Source organism: Bombyx mori, chromosome 11, assembly GCF_030269925.1.
Source record: "Bombyx mori chromosome 11, ASM3026992v2".
NCBI lineage: Eukaryota > Metazoa > Arthropoda > Insecta > Lepidoptera > Bombycidae > Bombyx > Bombyx mori.
In genome coordinates, this window is record NC_085117.1 from 2341118 (window position 1) to 2364478 (window position 23361).

General features: G+C 35.1%; 3 protein-coding genes and 1 long non-coding RNA gene across 4 annotated transcripts; 3 read left to right on the forward strand and 1 right to left on the reverse strand.

Annotated features, from left to right (window-relative positions):
- The first annotated feature begins 417 nt into the window (after nt 1-417).
- Nucleotides 418-1654, forward strand: LOC101743206 (WD repeat domain-containing protein 83). The gene has a single exon (XM_012692972.4). The coding sequence runs from the start codon at nt 734-736 to the stop codon at nt 1634-1636; it is 903 nt and encodes a 300-aa protein (XP_012548426.3). The 5' UTR covers nt 418-733; the 3' UTR covers nt 1637-1654.
- A 1052-nt stretch (nt 1655-2706) lies between these two features.
- Nucleotides 2707-8538, forward strand: LOC101738779 (uncharacterized). The gene is made up of 3 exons (XM_004922171.5): nt 2707-4182; nt 5379-5614; nt 7504-8538. Exons 1-3 carry the CDS (start codon nt 3761-3763, stop codon nt 8400-8402), a joined length of 1557 nt encoding a protein of 518 aa, XP_004922228.1. The 5' UTR covers nt 2707-3760; the 3' UTR covers nt 8403-8538.
- Nucleotides 8539-10795: 2257 nt separating this feature from the next.
- Nucleotides 10796-16314, reverse strand: LOC134199647 (uncharacterized). The gene is made up of 2 exons (XR_009974208.1): nt 14166-16314; nt 10796-12220 (listed from the first exon to the last, which is right to left on the reverse strand). It is a non-coding gene; the product is annotated as an uncharacterized LOC134199647 (long non-coding RNA).
- A 2256-nt stretch (nt 16315-18570) lies between these two features.
- LOC101738918 (uncharacterized) lies at nt 18571-22997 on the forward strand. Its single transcript, XM_004922172.4, has 5 exons — nt 18571-18835; nt 19232-19456; nt 20319-20464; nt 20898-21057; nt 21980-22997. Exons 1-5 carry the CDS (start codon nt 18820-18822, stop codon nt 22417-22419), a joined length of 987 nt encoding a protein of 328 aa, XP_004922229.1. The 5' UTR covers nt 18571-18819; the 3' UTR covers nt 22420-22997.
- Nucleotides 22998-23361: the final 364 nt, after the last annotated feature.

Here is a 23361-nt window from a genome sequence, read left to right on the forward strand (position 1 = left end):
ATTTCAATGGTCTTGCATAAATGAATGTCAAAGAACTTTTGGCGGGAACGCGAGAAGTGAAGTTGTTTGATTTGTTTTATTTTGTCTAGTTAGTGTTTCTTCAGGTTTCAATGTGTAATAGCGGTAGTTCATTAACTGTTTAGTATCTGTGAAAGTGTACAAATGTGGGAAAATGAAACAAAGCCGCTGGACGTAACTTCTCAGATCCTGCAAAAAGTCCACTGAAAAAGTCGCAGTAAATAACGACCATTTTATTGAGATTATATTTCATCTCATATCATCTCATCTCATTTCATTTCATGTCATGTTTTATATTAATCAACTTTATTTCATTGCATTTCATATTACCGTTTTTCATTTAAATTTTTTTATAAATGATTAGACCTAATGGTATGATAACTTTGCCTTTCCAGTTGGAAACATAAAACTACTACTCCTGATACTAAATGTCAAACGTCAGTCATATTCAAAATATTTCAAAAGCTTATAATAATTGTTATCCACTTAAAAAAAATAGAGAAACATTTACTTTGAAATCCCTGTAAAAGTTAAATAAATGGTAATTGCGTCACGGTGTCTCTTTGCAGGCTATCAATCATACGCTCCGTAGCTGACAGTTGACACTGCGGAATCGCATCAAAGGACGAGGATAAATTAGTAAATTTAGTGATTGTGGCGTTGCAAAAAATCTAAACAATGACCAATATTTCGGTAGGTCAATAACAACAAGAAAATGGGTGACTTAAAAACTTTAACCACGATTAAATGCAACCAGCAAGCTATTCGCGCGGTCAGGTTTAATGTAGACGGCACATACTGCCTCAGCTGTGGTGCAGATAAAAAGATCAAACTTTGGAATCCCCATCGCGATCTCATGCTCAAAACATACGGCGGACACGCCAACGAAGTGTTAGACGCGGCAGGATCTTGCGACAGCAGCCACATCGTCTCAGCCAGCGTCGATAAATCAGTTATTCTATGGGACGTTACTACAGCGCAACCATTACGTAGGTACAGACACCATGCAAGTTCAGTGACCTGTATTAAATTCAACGAAGAGTCAACTATGGCTGTGTCCGGATCGGTAGATAACACCGTCGCGTTTTGGGACATTGTCAGTCGTAGACAAGAGCCGGTACAAGTTTTAAGAGACGCAAAGGATTCTATCACATCCCTCCAAGTTACAGACCACGAAATTCTGACAACCTCCGTTGATTCTCATGTTAGATTATATGATATTCGGATGGGGAAAATGATTTCTGACTACATTGGACATATCGTAACATTCGGAAGTTTTACAAGAGACGGTCAATGTTACATACTCAGTTGCACCGATAACTCAATAAAACTTTTTGATAAGGACAGCGGGGAACTTTTGAATACATTTTCAGGGCATGAATGTAAGGATTTGTTACTAGAAAATGCTGTGAACGAAAAAGACAGTCATATTATTTCAGGTTCTGCAACCGGAGAGATATTCTATTACGATCTAATAAGTAGTAGTATTAGTAAAAAGTTGGTTCATTTAAATGGAAAAGCTGTAGTATCCTTGAGTCACCATCCCACAGACAACTATTTACTATCAGCTTGTGAAGACAAAATCAAATTATGGGGGGTGAAATCCTTGGACGAATAAAAATGTTAATTATTAAAATTTAGGATTTTTTTATATTAAGTTTTAAGATATAATAAGTTGTAAGAACAGACATATAATAAGTTATAAGAACAGACAGAAGAGAAGAGGAAGGAAAAATTTCATTGAGGTCACGTCTTTCAGCTCTAAGGCCAGTTGTAGTCGCATTTACAAATGTGAGCCAATGTAAATAGTCCAAAAAAACTGGACTTTTACTGTTGGTAAGACGACCCTCTTGTGAACCTGTCCAAGTAGACGCCAACAATCTGCCTATTTCTGCTGTGAAGCAGCATTTTAGTTTGAAAGGTAAAAAAGGGCAGCTGTTGTACTGTAAAATTAGAGACTTAAAACACATGTCTTAAGGTTGAAGCTGCATTTACGTTGTTGATGTCCATGGGCGCCAATAACTTGACACCCATCTACCCCATATATAAGAAAAAAACCACTGTTAATCAAATATACTGAGCAATGAAATAGAACCTATTGACTTTAAGAACACTTAATATTAATCAACTAAAAAGTGATTTTCTTTTTTCATCTACGTAGGACATTAGACCGTGGCAATATCATTTGAGAGCATTTAAAGTATAAGTTTTGGGAAAAATATCGTAACGAAAAAAAACTTCTTCGGCTATTTGAATGTGGTTAATATAATTGAAGTTCAGTTAAAAACATCGAACTGTTAATACTAACACCTATCAAATCAAACGGACCTTTAATAACAAAGAGAAATGTCGTTTAAACTAAATATCCTCTCGATTTAATTATTTTATTTTATACATGCAACAACGGCGACTTATTAACTGCTTATCATATATGAAAGCGCTTAGTATGGGAAGATGAAACGAAATCGCAGGACATATTATGAGTTCTCGAATATCTGCGTGATCAGGATTCGGAGAGTAGTCAGGGGCGGCAACGATAAGGCAATTATCATGACGAATAGCCTTATCGAAGTACCGTTCCGACGCTGACTTTATGTCAGGGCTGTCAGATGGAAAATTAAGTTATTAGTATACCACCTATAAAAAAGTAGTACATTTCGGAGATTTGAATAAAACCAATAGTACACATCAAAAATATTTTTTATTATAATTACATATGCTTTTTATACAATTCATTGCTTGTCATTTTAGCCATCATTTCTTTATTTGGTTTAAAATTAGCACAATTACCCGCTTCATTTAAAATATGTTGTTTGGCCAGTAAAGTACCATTGATACTTTCATTGGATAAACTATTTCTAATTTTAGTCTAAATTAAGTTTACTTGGCTAAAAATTCTTTCACAATCAGCTCTAGAATGCGGTAAAATTAATAAATTCAATGAAAATTGGGATATAGACTTATACCTAATCTTCAAAATGTCTATTAACATCGCCTCAAAACTTATCAGGGCTTGTTGTCAAATTAATCTTTTTATATAAGAATGAGATTAATTAAATTGTTTAATACATGAAATTTTAATTGCTCTATTATCATTTTTCATTGACGTGAACAAATAAATATAAATTAATTATATTAAAAACGCATACTAAATGAACCAGAACCAGATAATTGTTGATTTATGTCAGCGCGAAAAGCATTAGCAGATAAGGAAGGATTTCTCAAGCTCACAGTGGAAATAAGTTCGAAAAATACAAATTTAATGCGCAAAACTCCATCTGACGACACTAAGCTTGCCTGTGTAGGTATTTGTCTATGGTCGGCGCAGATTAAGCACAAGAACCCAAAAAATACAATTGTTTTTTTTTGTCAAATGCTTGTTTTGTTTGTGAAATACGGCTACATGTTGTCAACTTTCGGCCCGCTTAGCACCAGTTGGGCAGTGTACTCGTTAGACCATTTATAGTCCTAGTGAAAAAAAATGATGCATCATCACCATAGAATTGATGCTGAGAATAATTAAATTGCTCCTGTACTGTGTAGAGTGCATGATCTTCTATCCTTGTTCAACTTCCTAAACTGTGACTTTGTTTTCTCTTTCACCTGTCCGTAAGCGTTAACGTCACAAATCCGTTCCATTGTTGACCTGAATCTATGGAACGTTTTCAAGATTGTTCGCGTCGCTTGAACAGTGAAAAAAATACACTTTTATGACCTAATTGAAACGAATGCTGAACATAAAATGGGTTCAAAGATACCAGGAAAGTTGAGAAGTCAACGGTTGACGTGTAAATGTGATACTTGTGCTCTAGGATTCAAAAATGTGCAAGCGTTACGTTCGCACCAAGCCGTTGCCCATCCGCTGAAGAAAAGGATTGCATACCGACCTAAAACCGAAGTTATAGCCAAAAGGAAGCTTATACCCCATAAAAAGGTAATAAAAGTGGCCCATAAAATGAACAAAACATCCGAAAATGCTTCGACAAAAAAATCACAGCCACACAATTTATTAAGAAAATACAACACTAAAACGCCAATACCTAGTGAAGACGGGAAACAATCCGAATTTGAGTGCCCGGTTTGTTCTAAAATATTCAAGGTTTACTCCTGGGCTTGGAAACACATCCAGAAATATCATTGCATTGACGAGAAAGGGAACCCTGTGTAAGTATAGTTTCGCGCCATAAATTTGATACAATATAAAGTTGACGACCCCACGTAGTTCTTTTTAAACCGCTGCCTGTTATGTAGTAATAAGTTTATAAAATTAATAATATAAGCGCGCCTGCGCTTTGCTTTTTGTAGTAACCAGACCAAAATTTCTCTGAAAAATAAGACGATTACATTGTTAATATTACATACAGCATTTGCGCTGTTTCTGCTAGCAATGGACAGGATACAATATAATTATGGTAACCAGTCAGAATTGTGTTCAACAGAAAAAAATGTACTGATCGAAATAACTCTCAGTTATAGCATTTTTTTTTATTGTTTCTTTACAAATGTGTATATTAATTTAGTTCATTATTTGCTTTAGGACATTTATATTTTATTGTAATAAATTCTTAGGTGAAGTAGGTCTCTATTTAAATAGACATGAAAAGTAAGTTTACTGCCACTTGGTGACATTTGGAGAGCAATTTCTCACTGCACTCATCGTTTGCTACATTATATAGGTCTGTATTACTAAATGGCATACTATATAAGATCAAGTGGAGACAACTTGTGAGAGCCCTATGTACCAGCGGGATACCCTAGGACCACAACAACAAGAACAAGAAAGATACTACAGTGGGAGTTCAACTACACATTTTTTATACATCATTAGCTATGTGTAAAAACACTTTAATTAAGTATATTGTGTGTGATATCCTTCGAAAAGACATTCCCTGGCCTATTAATATTAATTCTTTTAGTAACTTTAGTATATTCTAAACATGTAAATATTCTGTGTAAAATTTTATTTGGCAATAGTATTTATCTTTAAAGTAGTTAGTCCATCATATTTTATTTGTTTGTGCTATTCTTAAAATCAAAGTTTCGCGTATGGAATTTATTCATATTTAGTAAATTTTTTCCCTCTTATTACCTGTCATTTTTGTGCATACTTTGATATTGGCAAAATCAATGCCAAAGGCATAGGAGCCAAATTCCTATTTAAAAAAAAGTATATTGTGCAAAACCAGCAATTTTCAACAGCAAATGTCTGAACAAATTATGATTTAAGTTACTACAAATATTACTGAAGTATTAGAATATTTTTATAAAACAAATCATGATTCCCATTAGACTATAGCTTTAGGAGGTAAACAAATCTCACATTTTCTATATACCATCCTAACAACACCATGGTTTTGCAGTTTACCAACATCGAAAGATATAATCAAGCCAGTTCGTATAGAACGTTGCATCGCCTGTAATGTATTAATAAAGTCCGATGATCATACATGTGGTATATCATTCTCTAACGTTCTGAAGAGCCAGTACTCTTGTCTCGGTTGCAATCAGCAGTTCAATACTTTACATTTGTACGAACTACACATAGCAGGACTTCACAGTGAAGGAGCTGAGAACCTGTTCTTTCCTGATGAGGCTGGTGAGTTTTATTAATGAATAAATTTGAGTTTAGCTGTAATCTTTCATAGGTAACATCATTCCTTCTATTTCCCGGGAAACAAGAACACTTTTCAGATTTATGAGTGACATCAGAAAAGCTTTTGCATTGTGCTTTTTTTATAAGCTTCAGAACCACCCAGATTGAGTAATAGAAAGATGAGGTATCAAATTGATAGTGTAGCAACCTCAAAGCATTAACGTTACTGGTGATGTCTGGATGTCTTGTGAGTCCGCACAGGTAGATACCACCACCCTGCCTATTTCTGACGTGAAGCAGTAATGCGTTTCGTTTAAAGGGTGGCGCAGTTGTTTTAACTATACTTGAGACCTTAAAACTTATATCTCAAGGTGGGTGGCGTATTTACGTTGTAGATGTATATGGGCTCCAGTAACCACTGAACACCAGGCGGGCTGTGAGCTTGTCCACCCAACTAAGCAATAAAAAATTACTATAATAAAAATATGAATTACATTGAATGTCACCAGCATATAGGGGATGAGTTTTTAACCACATGCTAGTTGATTTAGTTTTAGTCATTTTTGTTTTTCTATCTAAGCTGATACCTACACGTAAAGGGCTCAAACCTGACGACGTTGCTAACACGATTACTGGTGCTTGAGGTACCTCAAAGCACCGTTAGTGGATCGGGGGGATCCGAAATGACGTGTTTTGTGCGACGTCGAATGCTTTCCATTCGGTCCACAGAATCGGAAGAGTATAATAGTACAATATTATTGAGGGCCACTAATTGTATCTTTGTAAGACATTTATATCCCGACTTCATGAATATATGGAAACATTTCTGTAACAATGCAGGTAAGAGAGCTGCTAGAATGAGAAAAGCTTAGTCAAATTTATTCTGAATTAAGAAATAAATACATATATTGTACCAGGTATCAATACATATATTGTATCGGTAAAATGCAAATAAACACTTCAAAATATATTTTTTTATTGATGTCTTATGTTGGTGTAAAGTTTGTTATCAAAAAAAGTTTTTAAAACTTATGGCGCCACGGTACCGAAATGAAGTCTACATAAAATTGCTTGTTAAAAAAATTGTTTCCCATTACAGTCAGATAAAGTATAAATTAATTACCCACACAAAAATTTTTAATGATAATTGTCGTTCTGAATTACCATATTGTAATTCATTTGAGGTTTGATAGCACACGAACCCCATTTTGACTGGTGCTCGTAATTTCATTACCTCTTTAGCACACCGTAATTTTTGTGAAAAAAAAAGAAGTGAGCGTCTCGGGAAACCCTACCAGAAGTGATAAATTAAACAAATCAAGTTGAACTATTTAATATTAAAATTATTTAACTTGAGACAAAGCTTAGGTTATTTCTTAAATTTTATGTATATTAATATTATAATGTAAGGAAAACTGTAACATACATTGAAAAAGATACAAAAAATAGTTAGGAGTTACATACGTTCTCAATGCCACCACCGTGTGCGTGAGAGAAAGGGAAGCCAGACAGACTGGCGCCGTAACGCGCCACGTAACCAAGCGTCTTACCCGCCCATAAGAAGTTATTACTTCAACAAAAGCAAGAAAAATATTAGTACACAAGCTGTACCCGTCCACTTCGCTGGGCATTTAACATTAACATTATTATTCCTCACCCCCACAAAGATTATCATCATTGACGCCCCCCAACTGGTGTAGGGAGTCCAACACTCATGTAAATATCAGCCTATCCATTAAGTACATGTATTTTCTATATGGATACCAAGTTTCAAGTGAATCGGATGCACGGTTCAGTAGTTATAACGGAACATCCGTAAAAACCACTGTAGCTTTATATATTAGTATTGATTTATGTATTATTGTCGAAATTTAATAAGCGATTTGTTGCAGCGTTCTCGGCGTGGCGACAGGACACGGAGAAACGCTGCGATATAAAATACACGACCCTAAGCAAAATTGATAATATGCAAATATATCACTGCAGTCACATGAAATGCGACAGCTCTACGGCCAGCATGTGCCCGTCTAGCTTCACGAAGCAAGAGTTCAGCAAAGGCATACAGGTCGTGTACTATAAAGCTCATTACGGGCACATAATCGATGAATACACCCTCCCCGAGGAGTTCAAGAAGTACTCAATAAGCTCACTGTTGAGAGATACGGATTGTTACACCGTGCTGAGCGTCGACTGTGACTCGGACGACCTCAGCGTGCAATTCAAGAGGTTAATGGACACTATTTTGGGTAAATCGTTGCATGTTAAGGAGAACGTATTGAAATTGTTGTACGGTAAAGCACTGGAGATGGCTTCGCTGTTGAACGATGAGGCTGGCTGTAAAATTGAGTGTCAGAATGGTAAGGAGCTCGCTAAAAAGACATCCACCGATGACATTGTCGAGGACGAATCTAAACTTGACACGGAAATGAAAACAAAAGTGCCCGTTAAGACTTACAGCAATACGAGGAAGAACGTGAAGTTTGAGGACAACAAAATTGGGTCCCCGAAGTTCGGGTCGCCCGCGTCGCTGACGTCATTCAATGATTCGTACCGGCACTTCGTCGAGGACACCCTGGGCGCGGTCGACGAGAAAATTAAAAAGAAAAAAATGATCGTTAAAACCAGAATAGGGCAGTTCAAGCCCACCTCACCGACAAACGACAGGGCGACAATAAAAAAATCGCCCAAGTCTTCAACCAAAGTTAAAAGTAGCCTAAGATTGAAACGCGACTTCGAATACGAAGTCATAGAAAGGGACAAAGAATGCAACATTATGGTTATAAAAATTTAAGAAAAAAAAAAAAACAATAAAAAGCAACTTTTCGTTGTTGTAAATCAAATTTAAATTACGCATCGACTGAAAAGAATTAAGTTTTTAAAAACGTCTATAAATTTTGTACAATAAATCTATTTTTATTTTATTTTTATTTCACGATTCTCATTGGTGCGCGGCCTAATGGTAACTTCGAGTTTCTGAACGCATTTCACATGGATTTTAATATATTGCGATTAGAAAAAAAAAAACCTAATTAAAAAACTACGGAATGCCCCTTGAAAATTAAAACAAATTATCGACTGATATTATGGAGGGTAGAGAGAGGTAAGTAGCAAACTCAGTGTATGCAAAAAGTGTTCGTTAAAATGCGACGTTTTTTCCCTACCATTCGCTGGTAAGTGTAAAGGGCTATTCTAGCTACGCGCGGACAGCTAGGCTTACAAGTTCAATCTGAGGGAATTTGCTAACACTAGCTCTAGTAGGAGCAGTGCTTCGCTGAATTTACCACCGGATCAGAATCGCGACCCACTGAGAAGATCCGGCGAGAAACTAAGTGCGCTCGAAATGCGACCGATCAAGACAGCGCCACCGTAGCAAGTGGTATATTGTCAAAGATGGCGCCGAAAGTTGTTACATTGCTTATAGGTTTCGCAGTTTTAATTTAATTGTCATAATTGCTCATTTCTTTGACTCATCCCCCCTGCCTGCATATGAGATGTCACCACTAATTTCTATGAAAGCGGATAAATGCTTTTAAATAACTCCTGACTTTCAGGCCCAACATAAAAATCGTTAACTATTGTTCGCTGTGTTTAGGCGAATCGCCTACTTAACCAACCGATTCGACTCGCTTCTGTGTAAGAACGATTACTTAGATATCTCGAACTGTCTAATTTAGATGGGCGTTTAGTAAGGAAGGCCGTCTTGTAAAAGGGACAAGTTGATAAAGTATCGACCTGTAAACAGTGACTCATTGTTGGAAGACTCACCGATATAACGCTGGTGTGGGAAGTGGAAATGATATGAATATAGCGGTTTTAAGCAGATTGAAATGTGCTGGGTTGAGATATTTAATATATTTCGTGATTTGTGTAGTAGCGTGAAATATTTAAAATCTCAACTATTTATTTATCTTACTATTTACATAGGAAGTGTTTCTTTTCCTCATAATGTTATGTTTATGACGCTCTTTTTTTAAATCCTTCCACTTGCTACTAATGTTTCTACTGTTTAATGTAACTACTGATAATGTTAATAGACTGAAATGGTGCTCCTTATATCTACCCTCCATAATTACGAATAAGCACAAGTCATGTATATCCTCATTTTGTCTTGCACCTGCGTAGTTTTTTTTTGTCTGACAACATTTGAATTGCCTCATTCGAACATCATTGCGCGGTGAGTTATTTGTGATATAATGATAACGAGTGCACTACGCGCAATGTAACTCGTCCTAAAAACTCGTTAACCTTATCCATTATTAGAGTAGCGACTCTTAGCACGATTTTGTTCACGATTTACTTCTACGGTGAAGGAATGACATCGTGTAATACAAATCATACCCGCAAATTTATAATTTGCGTAATTACTGGTGGTAGGACCTCTTGTGAGTCCGCACGGGTGGGTACCACCGCCCTGCTTACTTCTGCCGTGAAGCAGTCATGCGTTTCGGTTTGGAGGGCGGGGCAGCCGTTGAGACCAGAGATACTTGAGACTTTAGAACTTATATCTCAAGGTGGCTGACGCATTTACGTTGTAGATATCTATGGGCTTCAGTAACTACTTAACACCAGGTGGGCTGTGAGCTCGACCACTCTTCCAAGCAATAAAAAACACGCCCAACGACGTAAAATTATATATAATCAAACTATTTAACCTACTTTTATAGGTCACGTCGAGTAAATATTTGAACATTTGATTAATTACCTTAAATGTACCCCGGAGATGAAATTCGTCAGGGTCACTCTACAAATATCGTATTTATAAATGTTAGGACGCGTAGTTTGAGCACCGCTGTTCCAGGAAATGTGCTTTAGCTTTGTTTTCGGTTTAAACGTGGAAATTCTACAGGTGTCCAAATATATATATTTTACTATTTCGATTTTAATTTCCTATGGGCGTTCAGCTGACGCCACTTGTTATTTTTCCGCCAGTAAAAAGAACCTCAAGAATTTGTACAGACTTATACATCACCAATAATAATACTAAGCATATAAAAAATATTTGTATTTTTTTTGAAAATAAACATTCTCACGGCCAAACTTATAGGTACATAGATTAATGCACCGTTGCTCTTGTCACGTGGCAGTCAAATTACTATTGCCGCCAAAATGGCCAACGGAAAAAATGCTTTCATTTCTCGAATTAAAATACACTAAAATAAAAATATGAAGAAAGAAAACGCCAAATTGAAATGAAATGTTATTATTTTAATAGTTTAGTAGTGGTAATTTGTAATCATTATATTGTGCACATACTTATTCAAATACATTAAGCGATCGGGAAAAAAATCGCAATTGTTGAAAAAAAAACAGGTTATAATATTACAGTTACGCGAGTATGATTGTCTACTTTTAATCACTAACCTAAAATACTGTCTAAATAAAGATCCAAAGAAATAGAGCATAGAGAAACGGTTTTTTTTTATGAAGAATTAATAAAAAGCCTATTTTTCAAAATTCAGATGGCTAAAAGAGACATTTCCAAGGCCGCTTATGATTTTGAGTAATTACGTAAAACATTTTAATCTTGTTAATTGTTTGGGTTCAATGTACTATTAGAAAGTATATCCTTATATTTCATGAAAACTATAGACTTGTACATAAACTAATGTTATGAATATGTAAATTTAATTATGAACAAAAATGTTTCCCGACAAACATTTCAAACGCAATTAAAAAATGTTTTTTTTTTATTTGCGCCATCATGATAATTACACTCTTATTAGTATAAAGTTATGAGAGCTATATCAAAAGCATTTTAAGAATACTATAACTATATAAAGCTCCAATAACTCGCTGTGAATGAGACCACGAATGTGTTACACTCTTTTTATTTTATATAAACAACATCAGTTATATTTTAGGTGATAGTCATTTGTTTAGGATAACTTCTAGAATAGTCTAGAATAGTTTGGACGTAGTTAAGCAGAAAGGGCTTAACTCACATAATATATCATTAAAATTTATCTATACGTCTTGTAATTTACGAAATAGATTATTATGTACTTCATCGTGTTTCTTGTTTGATTGTTTTCTTAGAGACCTATTATTTTTTTAGTAAATTGAGTCCTGCTAGCAAAAAAGTTACGTCTACTTATGCACTTACGACCCTTTGCCTCTGTGTAGTTTTACCTGGGTTTTTTTAAGTCGAGCACTATTTTTTTTTTCTTGAAAATATAATTTCATAAGTTCTTAATTATTTTGTTCTTATTAAAGTATATCTAATCGAAAGACACTTATTGTTATTGTTTTTTTTTGCAGTTGTATGTAGTACACAATTGTAACTATTAATAAAATTGTTAGAAATGTATGCATATGCTCTTATTTTGTATCTTAAAAGTATAAATAAATAAATGAAACAAAAAATGCGTTATTTACTTTTAGCTAATCTAGTCAATAAATATTAAATCACAGTCAAAGCTGGCCGGTTTTTGTTTGCTCGCCACTTAACTTTACTTTTGGGTCTATCTGAAGATTCCCTACACTTTCATTAAGATGGGTCCACTCACTTCGGAGTCTGTAGGGATCACACAACACACATCGAATTTTATATTGGAACTATGTTCCTTACGGCAGGCTTGGAGGAGATAGGGATTTTGCTGTGCGACCGAACTGAAAGAAATGTGATAGTAAAAACCGTAAGAAAAAGTCCGTGGAATAAGGCCTTGTTTTCCGCACAGCGATATTTCATCGCGCGATTTTTTTCTCGTCATTCTTTTTTTTTTTTTTTTATGGAACTTCGTTCCTATCCGCTGTCCCACGACATCACACTTTTTTTTATCTTTAGGGACTAGCTGTTACCTCCGGCTTCCGTTGTGTGGTGGTCAAGGAATATTGTCGGTTTAATTTCCCGGGAGAACGAAATGTTTTTTCGGGATAAAAGGTAGCCTATGTCGTTTCACTGACCACTAAAACTTTGACTTTAAAAAGATCACGTGAATCCGTTGCTTAGTTACGACACGAAAGAAGGACAAACAAACACTTCCACCGTAATGATATAGTTATGGATGACAAATTCTCCTAACTAAACCGCAACATTTGAAATGGCACCAAATTAATTTATAGTCGTGTCGCAACTAAAAGCCCGTTCTCTGTGAAAACAAGCCCGTTCCGCAGACCGGGGTTAATTTTACATAAATCGATACCCTGAGTTATTAATTACATTGACATTGCGAAAGGAAATAAACGTGATTATAAACAAAACGAACAAACCTATTTAATAATACTAGAGGTCCCGCAGTAGTCGAAATTCGACTTTAATTAATTGGAATTGTAAGTTTATACACTATTAAGATTGTATTTTCAACGCAACGACTACACTATAGAAAAATATTAATAAAGACAAACAATATTTAATCTATTCTCAATTTGACCACAGACGTCAAGAACAAAAGTTTGACAAGAAATAAATAGTATGCCTGCGTGTGTGTGTCAAAGACATGGTAGTGTGTGTAATGTTTTCTTTATTGATATAATGTATCTTTTAAGCATTATTTTAAAATATATTAGCATTGTGCACTTCTTCTCTATATTCTCTATAAGTGTGGAACATTTCATACTCATCAGTCTGCACAATTTTCGTAAAAAGGGGTACAAAGTTTTTGCTTCACGTATTAATCTCTATATATTAATACGTGAAGCAAAAACTTTGTATCCCTTTTTACGAAAATTGCGCGGACGGAGGAGTATGAAATTTTCCACACTTATAGGGAATATGGAGAAGTAGTGCAGAATGTTACTTTTTATTTTATTTTGCATAAATATAATTTAAATCAGAAAAAAACATTACACACACTACCATGTATTTGACACTCAACACACACATAAATATGTACTCTCTTGTTTATTGTTAAGGTCTGTGGTCAAATTTAGAATAGATTAATATGGTTTGTCTTCAATATTTTTCATCTATAGTGAAGCCTTGGCGTGTTAATAAAGAGGTCTATGATAGTATTTGACAATAAACCCTTATTAATGTTCAAAGTTATAATTTAAATTCATTGTAGTCGAATTTCAACTACCGGGCGACTACTAGTTTCATAATACCTTTAGAATTAAAATAGCTCAATCTAAAATTCATGTTTTTAGTACATTCGAAGAATGTAATTGAAGAATTATGTTTTTTTGGTTTTTCCATTTTAATACTCAAAGGTATACACTTGATTTGAAAGAGACGGAAAGAGTACATTTTTCCCTTTCTGGACTAAAAACGACTGTTTCATTTTATAAGCCGATAGAGGTCCTCTATGTTTATATATAAGTCATTCGAAGTATTAAATTTTATTTTCTTTTTTTTGCTAAGCGGCTTCAATTTCAAAGACGCGATATTAAACGAACGAACGACAACGAAATTAAAACATCATTGTTAAATTCCTATTTAAAAACTGTACCTATTAAAAAAAAAAAAAGTCGAATGATATTATCGGAGAAAAAATCACAGCCTATCATCTGAACCTGAATATGACTCTTTGTACTACCGAAAACCGGATACTCGCATATATACTTACATAAGTACATTTAGATGGATGCGTAAATAGATATTAATGTAGGTACCTACTTTGTTGAATATTTTCAAGATGTCCGCAGCTGGTATAGCGAGTGACATTGTGACGTTTGGTGGCGTTCAAACTCAAATCAAACACCGGTCAACAAAGAGGGTTTGACAAGTTTTGAATAAGCATTAAATTGATCAACAATGCTGTCCCCTGTTAAAATCAGCTTCAAATATTTGAGTCGTCTATTATCAAAGGTGGCAATCTGTGCATTTGGACAAAACATTTTTATTGATATGTCAATACAGATTTATTTGAATATAATCGTCTCCTTCAAAGAATACGGTTCAAAACCTGCATTAAATAAAGGTTAATAGTTAACCTGTTATTTATCTAAGATGTCGTTCCGAAGAGTTTTGTGACTGCCAATGGAATACAAAGTCAATAATTCGTTTTTCTGATTTACCAATCATTGTCCAAAAGGCAGATTGCCGCCTTTGATAATAGTCGACTCATTTACAGTACGCTATAGTAGAATTATTTTGTCTGTGCAGTTTGGGTCATAAAAAATCGGAGCGGTGAAGCGAATATTTCGCTCTCTCTTCCACTCACGAGCCTTATGGACGGGCATAGTGATGCGCATTATTGTTGTCGATAAGCGTCATCGATAGCATATTTAGTTTTGTCATTTTGTGGTTTAGTGATAGAAATAAAAGAAAAAATTACTAATCAAACACTTACACCACATATCGCCGCAGCAATTTAACGAGAACTTTTCGGGATCTATTCTTATTTCAGTGAAAATTTTTAACATATTGTTGATAACAACACGTGTAACTATTATTTTGAATAAATTCTGCCGTTTTGATACAAAGTAAAGGAGTAGCTGTTGGGTTATTAAAGAAATTCAGAAAACGAATGCATAAAAACACATTTATCTTCGACATAATGTAATATAATTTGCAGGTAAGCACAAATGGTAGGTAGGCACAAATGACTCTTAACAAAACAATGTCTCACCACCTTTCGTATACCACCCCGACGCCGTGTATCTGCCTTTGTTTTTATCGATAATGGCGTTGCGCCCGCGCAGCACCACGCGCGCTCACCGCCCTAGCCGGGCTATGTTTTATGACCCAAACTGCACGGACAAAATAATTCTACTATAGTAATATAATTCAATGTAAAAATCATGCAACTTTGTTTTTTGGAGCACCATGAAAACTTTGGCTTGACGATTTTGATACTATAATAATCATTTATTTATTTTACGTAGCAATGTTCAACTGGCGGTTAATATGAGTACCTAATTTAGATTCTTATTACTCGCAGGCATTAGTGAATTCTCGCATGAAGCTCAATGGTTTGATATTTTTTTGACATTTCGAGTCTTAGCATGAGAAAATGTAATTGAGAATTTGAGACGCTATCATGTGCCAGAATAAAACAATCCAATCGCGGCATTTCATTTTAAAAACATAATGAAAATTGTCGTTATTAAGAAAACTTCAAAACAAAATACTAAAAAACTTTAAAATTGATTAAATCATTTACCGATTTACAAAACCTCTTAAGATCTCAAACATTTTAATAGGTAGTGAAAAGTAAGATTTTTTTAACACGTAAACTAACATAATAATAAAAAAACACCTTCAGTAAAAAACACAAGATGTATAATGTCGTCCTATGAAAATATAACACACACACTATCAAGAAAATGATAAGGTTGTGTACATTATGACATTGCGTCAATGAATAGATCATATTAGTAATTATCAGACATCATTAATTTTTTTTTCTGCTATCCTATTTCACTTTCACACAAATATATCGAAGCCGGCAGAGCGAGAAACATCAAATTTATTCAGGCTATTTCGGGCTCATAATGGTTAGCTTGTAATTGTTATTTAATACCACATTAGCGAGAAAATTTCACTCAGAATTAAATAAGTTAATCACACTATTTTATAAACACAATGTTTTGATAGTATACAGTATAGTATAATATTAACCACTGAGAAAGAAAAGGAAGATAATTATATGCACTAAGAGATGGTAATTGTATTAAATTCCGAATATATTATTTTTAAGTTTTAAGTACATAAATTAAAGTGCGCGCGGAACTAGTTGGCCGCGCCCGCTAGAAGTAATAGTATTCTGTGGCCGCGCCTTAGGTGGCGACGGGTGAGGGGGCGGGTTGCCCACTGCTCGCAACGCACATGAGATTAGACGGTGATGACCAATCTCGAGATATCGTGAAAAATAATTGTTCAATTATTGAAAAGAATTGATAAAAAACCATTGAACTTTTAGAATTTTTAATTGTACCTATCTAATTATATTGTAATTAATAGTAAAATAAACCAAAAACAAATTAAGTATGTATATGAAATTACTCTGACATATCCTCTGAATCACTTGATTCTGAACTCTCTGAACTTGATCAGAATCATCTTGTAAGTTTATAATGATTTCGTCCATCATCACAAATCTCATATCATGATTCCAGTATTCTTGTTCGTTTTTTTGTACGTGGTCATCGCATTTTTGCCATTGTCCGGCAGAGAATTCAGAAAATAGCCTTGTTAGTATTGTAATTTTCTCGTCCAATGTAGCATTAATGTGATCTCTGGCCAGGCAATTTTTAATATTTGCCTGGCCAAACTCGATCGGGTTGAGGTCTGGATGATATGGAGGTAGTCTTAGAACAGTATGACCTGCAGCTTTCAGAAGTTCATCTACCGTGTATATTTTTAATAATAAATAATAATTAATGTAATAAATCTCGCGTGAGTGGATGTCGACGGACATTTAGAGACACGTGCGTATTCGAGTAAACGTAATTAAAGTTCAGTTATTGTAATAAGAGAAAACCTTTACTGAATATAAGGTTTTAATAAGCTAAAATTAACAGTAACATTTGCTTTGATTACATTAGGTACATTGACAAATAACGAATAAAACAGATTGACAATGACGTCAACTTATGGCTAATAATTTCAACTAAGAAGTTTACATCAGTTATAAAACATCGGATTGCTGATGCTAATGCCAAATAAGCCAAAAAAGCCTTCCACACCCGATATGAAAAAAAAATCAATGCTTATAGAATAATACATATAAATTCTGGCGCGTCAAGCTCTTTTTCTGAATTGCGATTTAAAATAGGCTAAGGTTTATAATCAGCCTTCAAGAGTATGAAATTTTGTGAATGTTTTCTTCCGGATATTCGCTGTTATCTTTTGAACTAGTAGGTAGGTGTATTTTGAGCTTTTATCCTATAAGCGCGTTAATGTCACATTATTTATTTAAATTATATAATAACTTATTATTTAGGAGAACCCACAGGGTTGTAGTCTTCAGATACACCGACATTTTCAATTCATTGTTATTGAGGCGTAAAATAACACGACTGATAGCTATACAATAACTTATTTAATACATAATGACTTTTAAAAATCACAACCAATCACAGATAAATCAGATTGGAACAGTTGCATTTCTTAAGACGACTCCTCCTTCACTGACTCAACTGACTGACTTCAACTGACTTTATTGACATAATCTTCCTTGTGTGATAATGACATTGACAAGCAGCCTACATTGACTTTGAGGTTTTGTAAATTTGACAATAGAAAGGCTGAATGTTACAAAGACCTACTTCAGTGGAATGTTATCAAAGATGACATTGGCATTCGGTTCATGTAATTGCTATGTAGAAGCATAGACCTAGCTTTCATACTTCAGTGTGCAGAAGACACTTGCGAAATAAATACGACTATTTTCATTTGCTAGCTTTAATTACTGATGATTCCTCGTGTTGCCCATGCAACTGACACTTGAAATGCTCAAAAATTTGACTTAACTCAAATATCACACGATAAAAAACAACTTGCATACGTTCCGTCATGAATTAGGCAAGGGTCACTACCCTTGCTCACGCGGCCCTAATGCACATAAACTGTCTCCAGGTCACCGGAGCACCGTGATACGTGAGAAAGACGACCTTCACAACGATCTAAATTTAGAACCGATACGTAAGTACCTTAAAGTAGCGTCAGATCGCTACTTCGATAAAGCGACGCGACATGATAATTCCTTATCGTGGCCACCACCTATTACTTATCTGACCTAGGCAAGGGGGCAACGTAAAAGCGGCCGTCATACGGAACATATTTTCTTTTTTCAGTGGATCTTGATTCCGATCCGGTGGTAAAATCAGCGAAGACTGCTCTTGCTACGGCTAGAGTTAGCAAATTCTCTCAGGTGGGACCTATGAACTCACCTACACGTCCATGCGTAGCTGATATAGCCCCTTAGATTACTAGTGAATAGGTAAAGAAATAAAACAGTTATTTTAAAACACTTGGTTTGTTGCTTCTTTATAAAATAAATCTCAATAAATTATAATTTAGAACGAAATGTGGCAGTTCATAAGTTAACCTTTGCCCTTGAAATTACTGACAGCTAAAAAAGCATTTCAAATCTTCAACCGCCATTTTCAGTTTTGGGTACAAAATACAAATTATTATTAAATTAGCGAAGCTCGCTATAGAAAGCAGAGTATTAAATACACTTGACATTGGCGAAATCTAAAAGGAAACGCCATAAACCTAAGAGATAGATAGATAGATATTATTAAATTTGTTTGAAATTATCTTCTTCATGTAGTTGCGAAATATCTTCATTTGAGCATAACATTAATGAAAGTCGAACAAAATGAAGAATTCAAACAGTAAGTATTCAGTAATATGTATGAGCAAAACAAAAAGCAACTTAAAAGCGCTAAAAAACCTTAAAAATTATATCTTAATTTATACAGACATACCTAGCTTTGCTGATTAAAAATACCACACGAACAAATGTTATTTTCTTAGATTTTGACGAATTGCAAAAGCTAAAATGGTAGGCTCTTGGATATGCATTGCATGCATTAGCAAATATGAAATTCTAATGATTGATTCTGATTTCATGATCTTTGATTCTATAATTACCCTCATCTCGTAGAGCACCTAAAAATCAAGATTAGCTTGAACAAATACATCTTAAAATGATCTAAGAATAATAATTATTATTATTAAATCTAAATAAAAATAAAAATATTAAAATTGAGAACATATGCATATTTCAGAGTTAAAAGACCTTCAAATGACAATAGCTCGGATGCCTCTTCAACAATGCTGTGTGACTGTACTGCCCGAGTTTGGTGTGAAATGGAGGGAGGTATTTCGCGCGGTCAGATTGGCCAGACTGCCGATGACAGCGGCCAGTGTAGCCAGAGTACTGACCAGACACATTGCCAAGTCTCTAGAGGCTCATGAGTTAAACGATATATTGGCAAGACTAAAGTTGAAACGTAAGTAATTTGCAAATGATTGAAGAATTTGGTGTTGCTCTCAACATGATCTTACAGCTCAACTGCTTTTGAGTGATCCATGTGTAATTATTCTGGCTATGAATCAATTCCCTAATCCTTGTTGTACACCATCACAACAGATTGTCTTCTGCACAATACTCCTCCATCGGTTTCAACTTAAAACAGCATACATCCACCTTGACAATAAATTAAATATCCTCCACAGACAGTACATAAAAAATTCAGAGTTGAAAACTTGTTGGATTGTCAAATGTACAGTTCATGAAATGCAGGTCAATCATTTTCTGCCAGGACCACATTCCAAAAGAGAAAAATGATCTCTGATTCTCCATATCCATATCTCTTCCTAGTCCATGAATATAGGAAAGATTAAGAGCCTGGGCTAGTTTTTAGTGTTTTATCGCTGATATCGAGAGGTGAACGTGTATTTGGCTTAAGCGACATTTATGCAACTTTACAGGAGAGGCATTTAAAGTTTAAAATTTGGAAAAAATATCTTAACAAAAATACTTCTTCAGCTATTGGAATGGGGTAATGGAACTTAAATTTTTAAACACCTAATTGTTAATGCGAATACCAAATAAAACGACACATTAATTTCGAAGATAAATATCGCATACTAAGTGAGATGTCATCCCTCTATATTATTATGTTCAATGCCCATCCCACCTTTCAAAATGGAAACGATGTAGAGCTTTTGGACCGATATAGATATCATGAAATCTATCTGTGCATGCTCAATACCATAAAAAAAAACATTCTACCACCATAAACTATACTTAAATTAAACAGCCTGAGCGAATACTAATTATGTTACAAAACTCATATATTTTCGTTGCAGTGGTAGCGTCACAAAATCGAATGTGGCATGTTGTTAACATGTCCGAGCAGCACACCGCTGGGCCGATCACGGAATTAATAGAGACTCTACCTGAGGTCATTGAGAATAATTTAAAGAAAGGAAAGCATCGGTTCACTAGGCCGGAGGTGATTGTTCTATTATTATTAAAGAAATATTTCATTGCGGTGCCTCTATGTTAAGGATTATCTCTGAAAGCTTCTAACTGTCTACATAAGTAAATATATAGATACCAGCTGCTATTCTCAAATTAATGGCTGTCAACAAGCAGACGTGGTAAGATTTTGGTCCATCTGGAGTCTGAACTGGATATGAGATCTATTGTGTTAAACAACTGTAATATTTTAATCGGAGACCAGTAATAGGCATAGGCATATTTGTCGTAGTTGCAAATAACAAAATGAAATTTTTTGTCAGTAGTGCTAAATAATTTTTATAAGCCACTGGTAAATTTGAAATGCAATAAAAGATTAGATTAAAATAATCTTAGCGGTGTCTCTGGTTTGACGAAGGAATCTGGACAGTGTGATTGTAATTTTTAAACAAACCCTTATGTTTTAGGTGCAAACAAATTTGATAGGTGATTTGTTGTATATTAGTGTACAACTGGTGTCAGACACTAAGGAAGGCAGCACGTTGTATGTAGCGACACCGCCCGGGGAAAGTGTCGCTCTCTTCAGTACACTTTCAATGTCTGCACAGATAAAAGCCTGTGTCGATGGTAAGTAGGCCCTCAAATGTGTCTCTTTAATATTATATTCGTAGAATCGATTCTATTGAACAAATAAACAATAATTTTTTTACGTGATAATATCTTAAAAATCGACGAACACTGGGTGCACGCACGTAAAAGTGTCACGTTCCGCCTGAGCCTCAACGTGTGAGCGAGACCGCGGAACAAGCGATAGAGACGCCCGATCGGCCCAAGCGTCAATTTATCGATAAAATTGTAATTTTCAATTAACTCCTTTGTATTATTATACAAAATAATGATAATTCAGTGATAAAATAATTCAATTCATAAAAGTATAAATTTTTTTATCAATGTTTCTTTATGACGTTATCAAGTAAAATTATCGTCAGTAAACTGACTATACAGACAACCAATTTTTTCTTGCCAACCGATTGCTTGTCTGCAGTGATGAATCTCTGTGCTTTGTCGATAACTCAGGGTTGCTTCGGATGACCTCATCTACATTCATTTTAAAGTTATAGCTTAGACTCATAGCAATCTCAACGGCTTGGTTCTGCCCCTGACATTGCTGAAGCCCATAAGCGATGGTAACCAATCACCATCAGATGGGCCGTATGCTCGCCTGCCATAACTGGCAATAAATTTTTTTTTACCATCCAGCACTTGATTTACAACACAGCATTTACTGGTGATAGGACCTTTTGTGAGGCCGCGCGGGTAGGTACCATCACCCTGCCTATTTCTGCCGTGAAACAGTAATGCGTTTTGGTTTGAAGGGCAGGGCAGTCGTTCTAACTATACTGAGACCTTAGAACTGATATCTCAAGGTGGGTGGCGCATTTACGTTGTAGATGTCCATGGGCCCCAGTGGGCTGTGAGCTCGTTCACCTATATAAACAATAAAAAAAAATTTTTGAGTCCGAATCTGATATATATTTTATTTCAACAGCTCTAGGTTACAGGAAGTATGAAGACGCGAAACTCCACGGCAAAGACATACCATCGTTGCTGCGCATCAATGATCGCGCGTGGAGCGGAATGGCGCAGAACTTGGCCTCGGTGCCGGATTACGCGCCAAAACCGATCCTAACCTATAACGGGATCGATTACACGAACAGAACTTATGACGCGGAGTACATTGAGAATATTTTGGGGCCCGATCCTCCGTTACTGACGGATCTGACCATCAAAACATCGAAACCCTTCTTCGATGCGAGCATGCTCAGTAAAAATATTAATATGAAGATAACGTTGAAGAGTGAGAATGTCGCGGAAACTTTAAAGAGTTGGGTGGTAAAGGGAGCGTTGGCCCCAACTTCGGAGTTCTTTCACATATTCCACAACATAAAATCGAATAATATTAGTCGTAACATTGACGATACAGATTAGTTTAGTGCGTGTTTTTTAACGTTCTCGATAACGTAATAGTTAACTTAAATTTGTGTGGAGTTGGAACAGCGCCCCTAGCGGCAAACGTAGGCAAACGTTCCCGACTCCATACAAATTTGCTTTAACTTTTTCGCTATCGAGAACGTTAAAAAACTCGCACTAAACACACTGTAATACGCCTTATAACACGGTAGTCTTATAACGCATTTTCGTATTACGCGATTTGTCTCTCGTATAACGCGGGTATGCCCCCATATAACGCGGAGATTTCGCACGTTATATTTCTGTACTACTGTGAAATATATAAAGATTTGTATAGTTCATTGCACATTGCGTCTATTGTGTTGTTTAATATGAAATTTTTAATTAATTTATTATATTAAAATTTGTGTTCCTAGTTTTTGAATTCTAAACAAATTAGTAATATTGTATTATATTTGTACATAACGCGTTATATGGGGTCGTGCGTTATAAAAGCCTGTTATGCGAGAAAGTCTTTATGCCTATAACGCGGAACAAATCTACCGTGTTATAGGGGGGAATTACTGTAATTGTAAATAAAAGTTTGTTTAATGAGAGTTTTGTTGGTGTTTTATTTGTTTAGTTAATATAAATACTTTGTTGTTTTTTATTCTTTAAAAATTCTCAACCTTTGTATTTCTCAGTGGCGAGGGTCGTGACCTTTACGGACCTTTATTTTTGTTCGAACAATTGAAGACATGAGTGGATGAAGGAGATATGATAAAATTGTTAATTTTGAGAAAACTGGCAACAAGCTTTTGTTGCCCGTTTCTCTTCGTATGTAGGTAACTCCTTCATCACATACAATTTCTAAAAATAGCCTTTAAACCCCGAGTTTTAAGGTCTAATAAGGTGCATAGGCGCATAACATCTTCATTTAATGTAAAAACTCAAAAATGTTATAATCTTTCCGATTAAAAA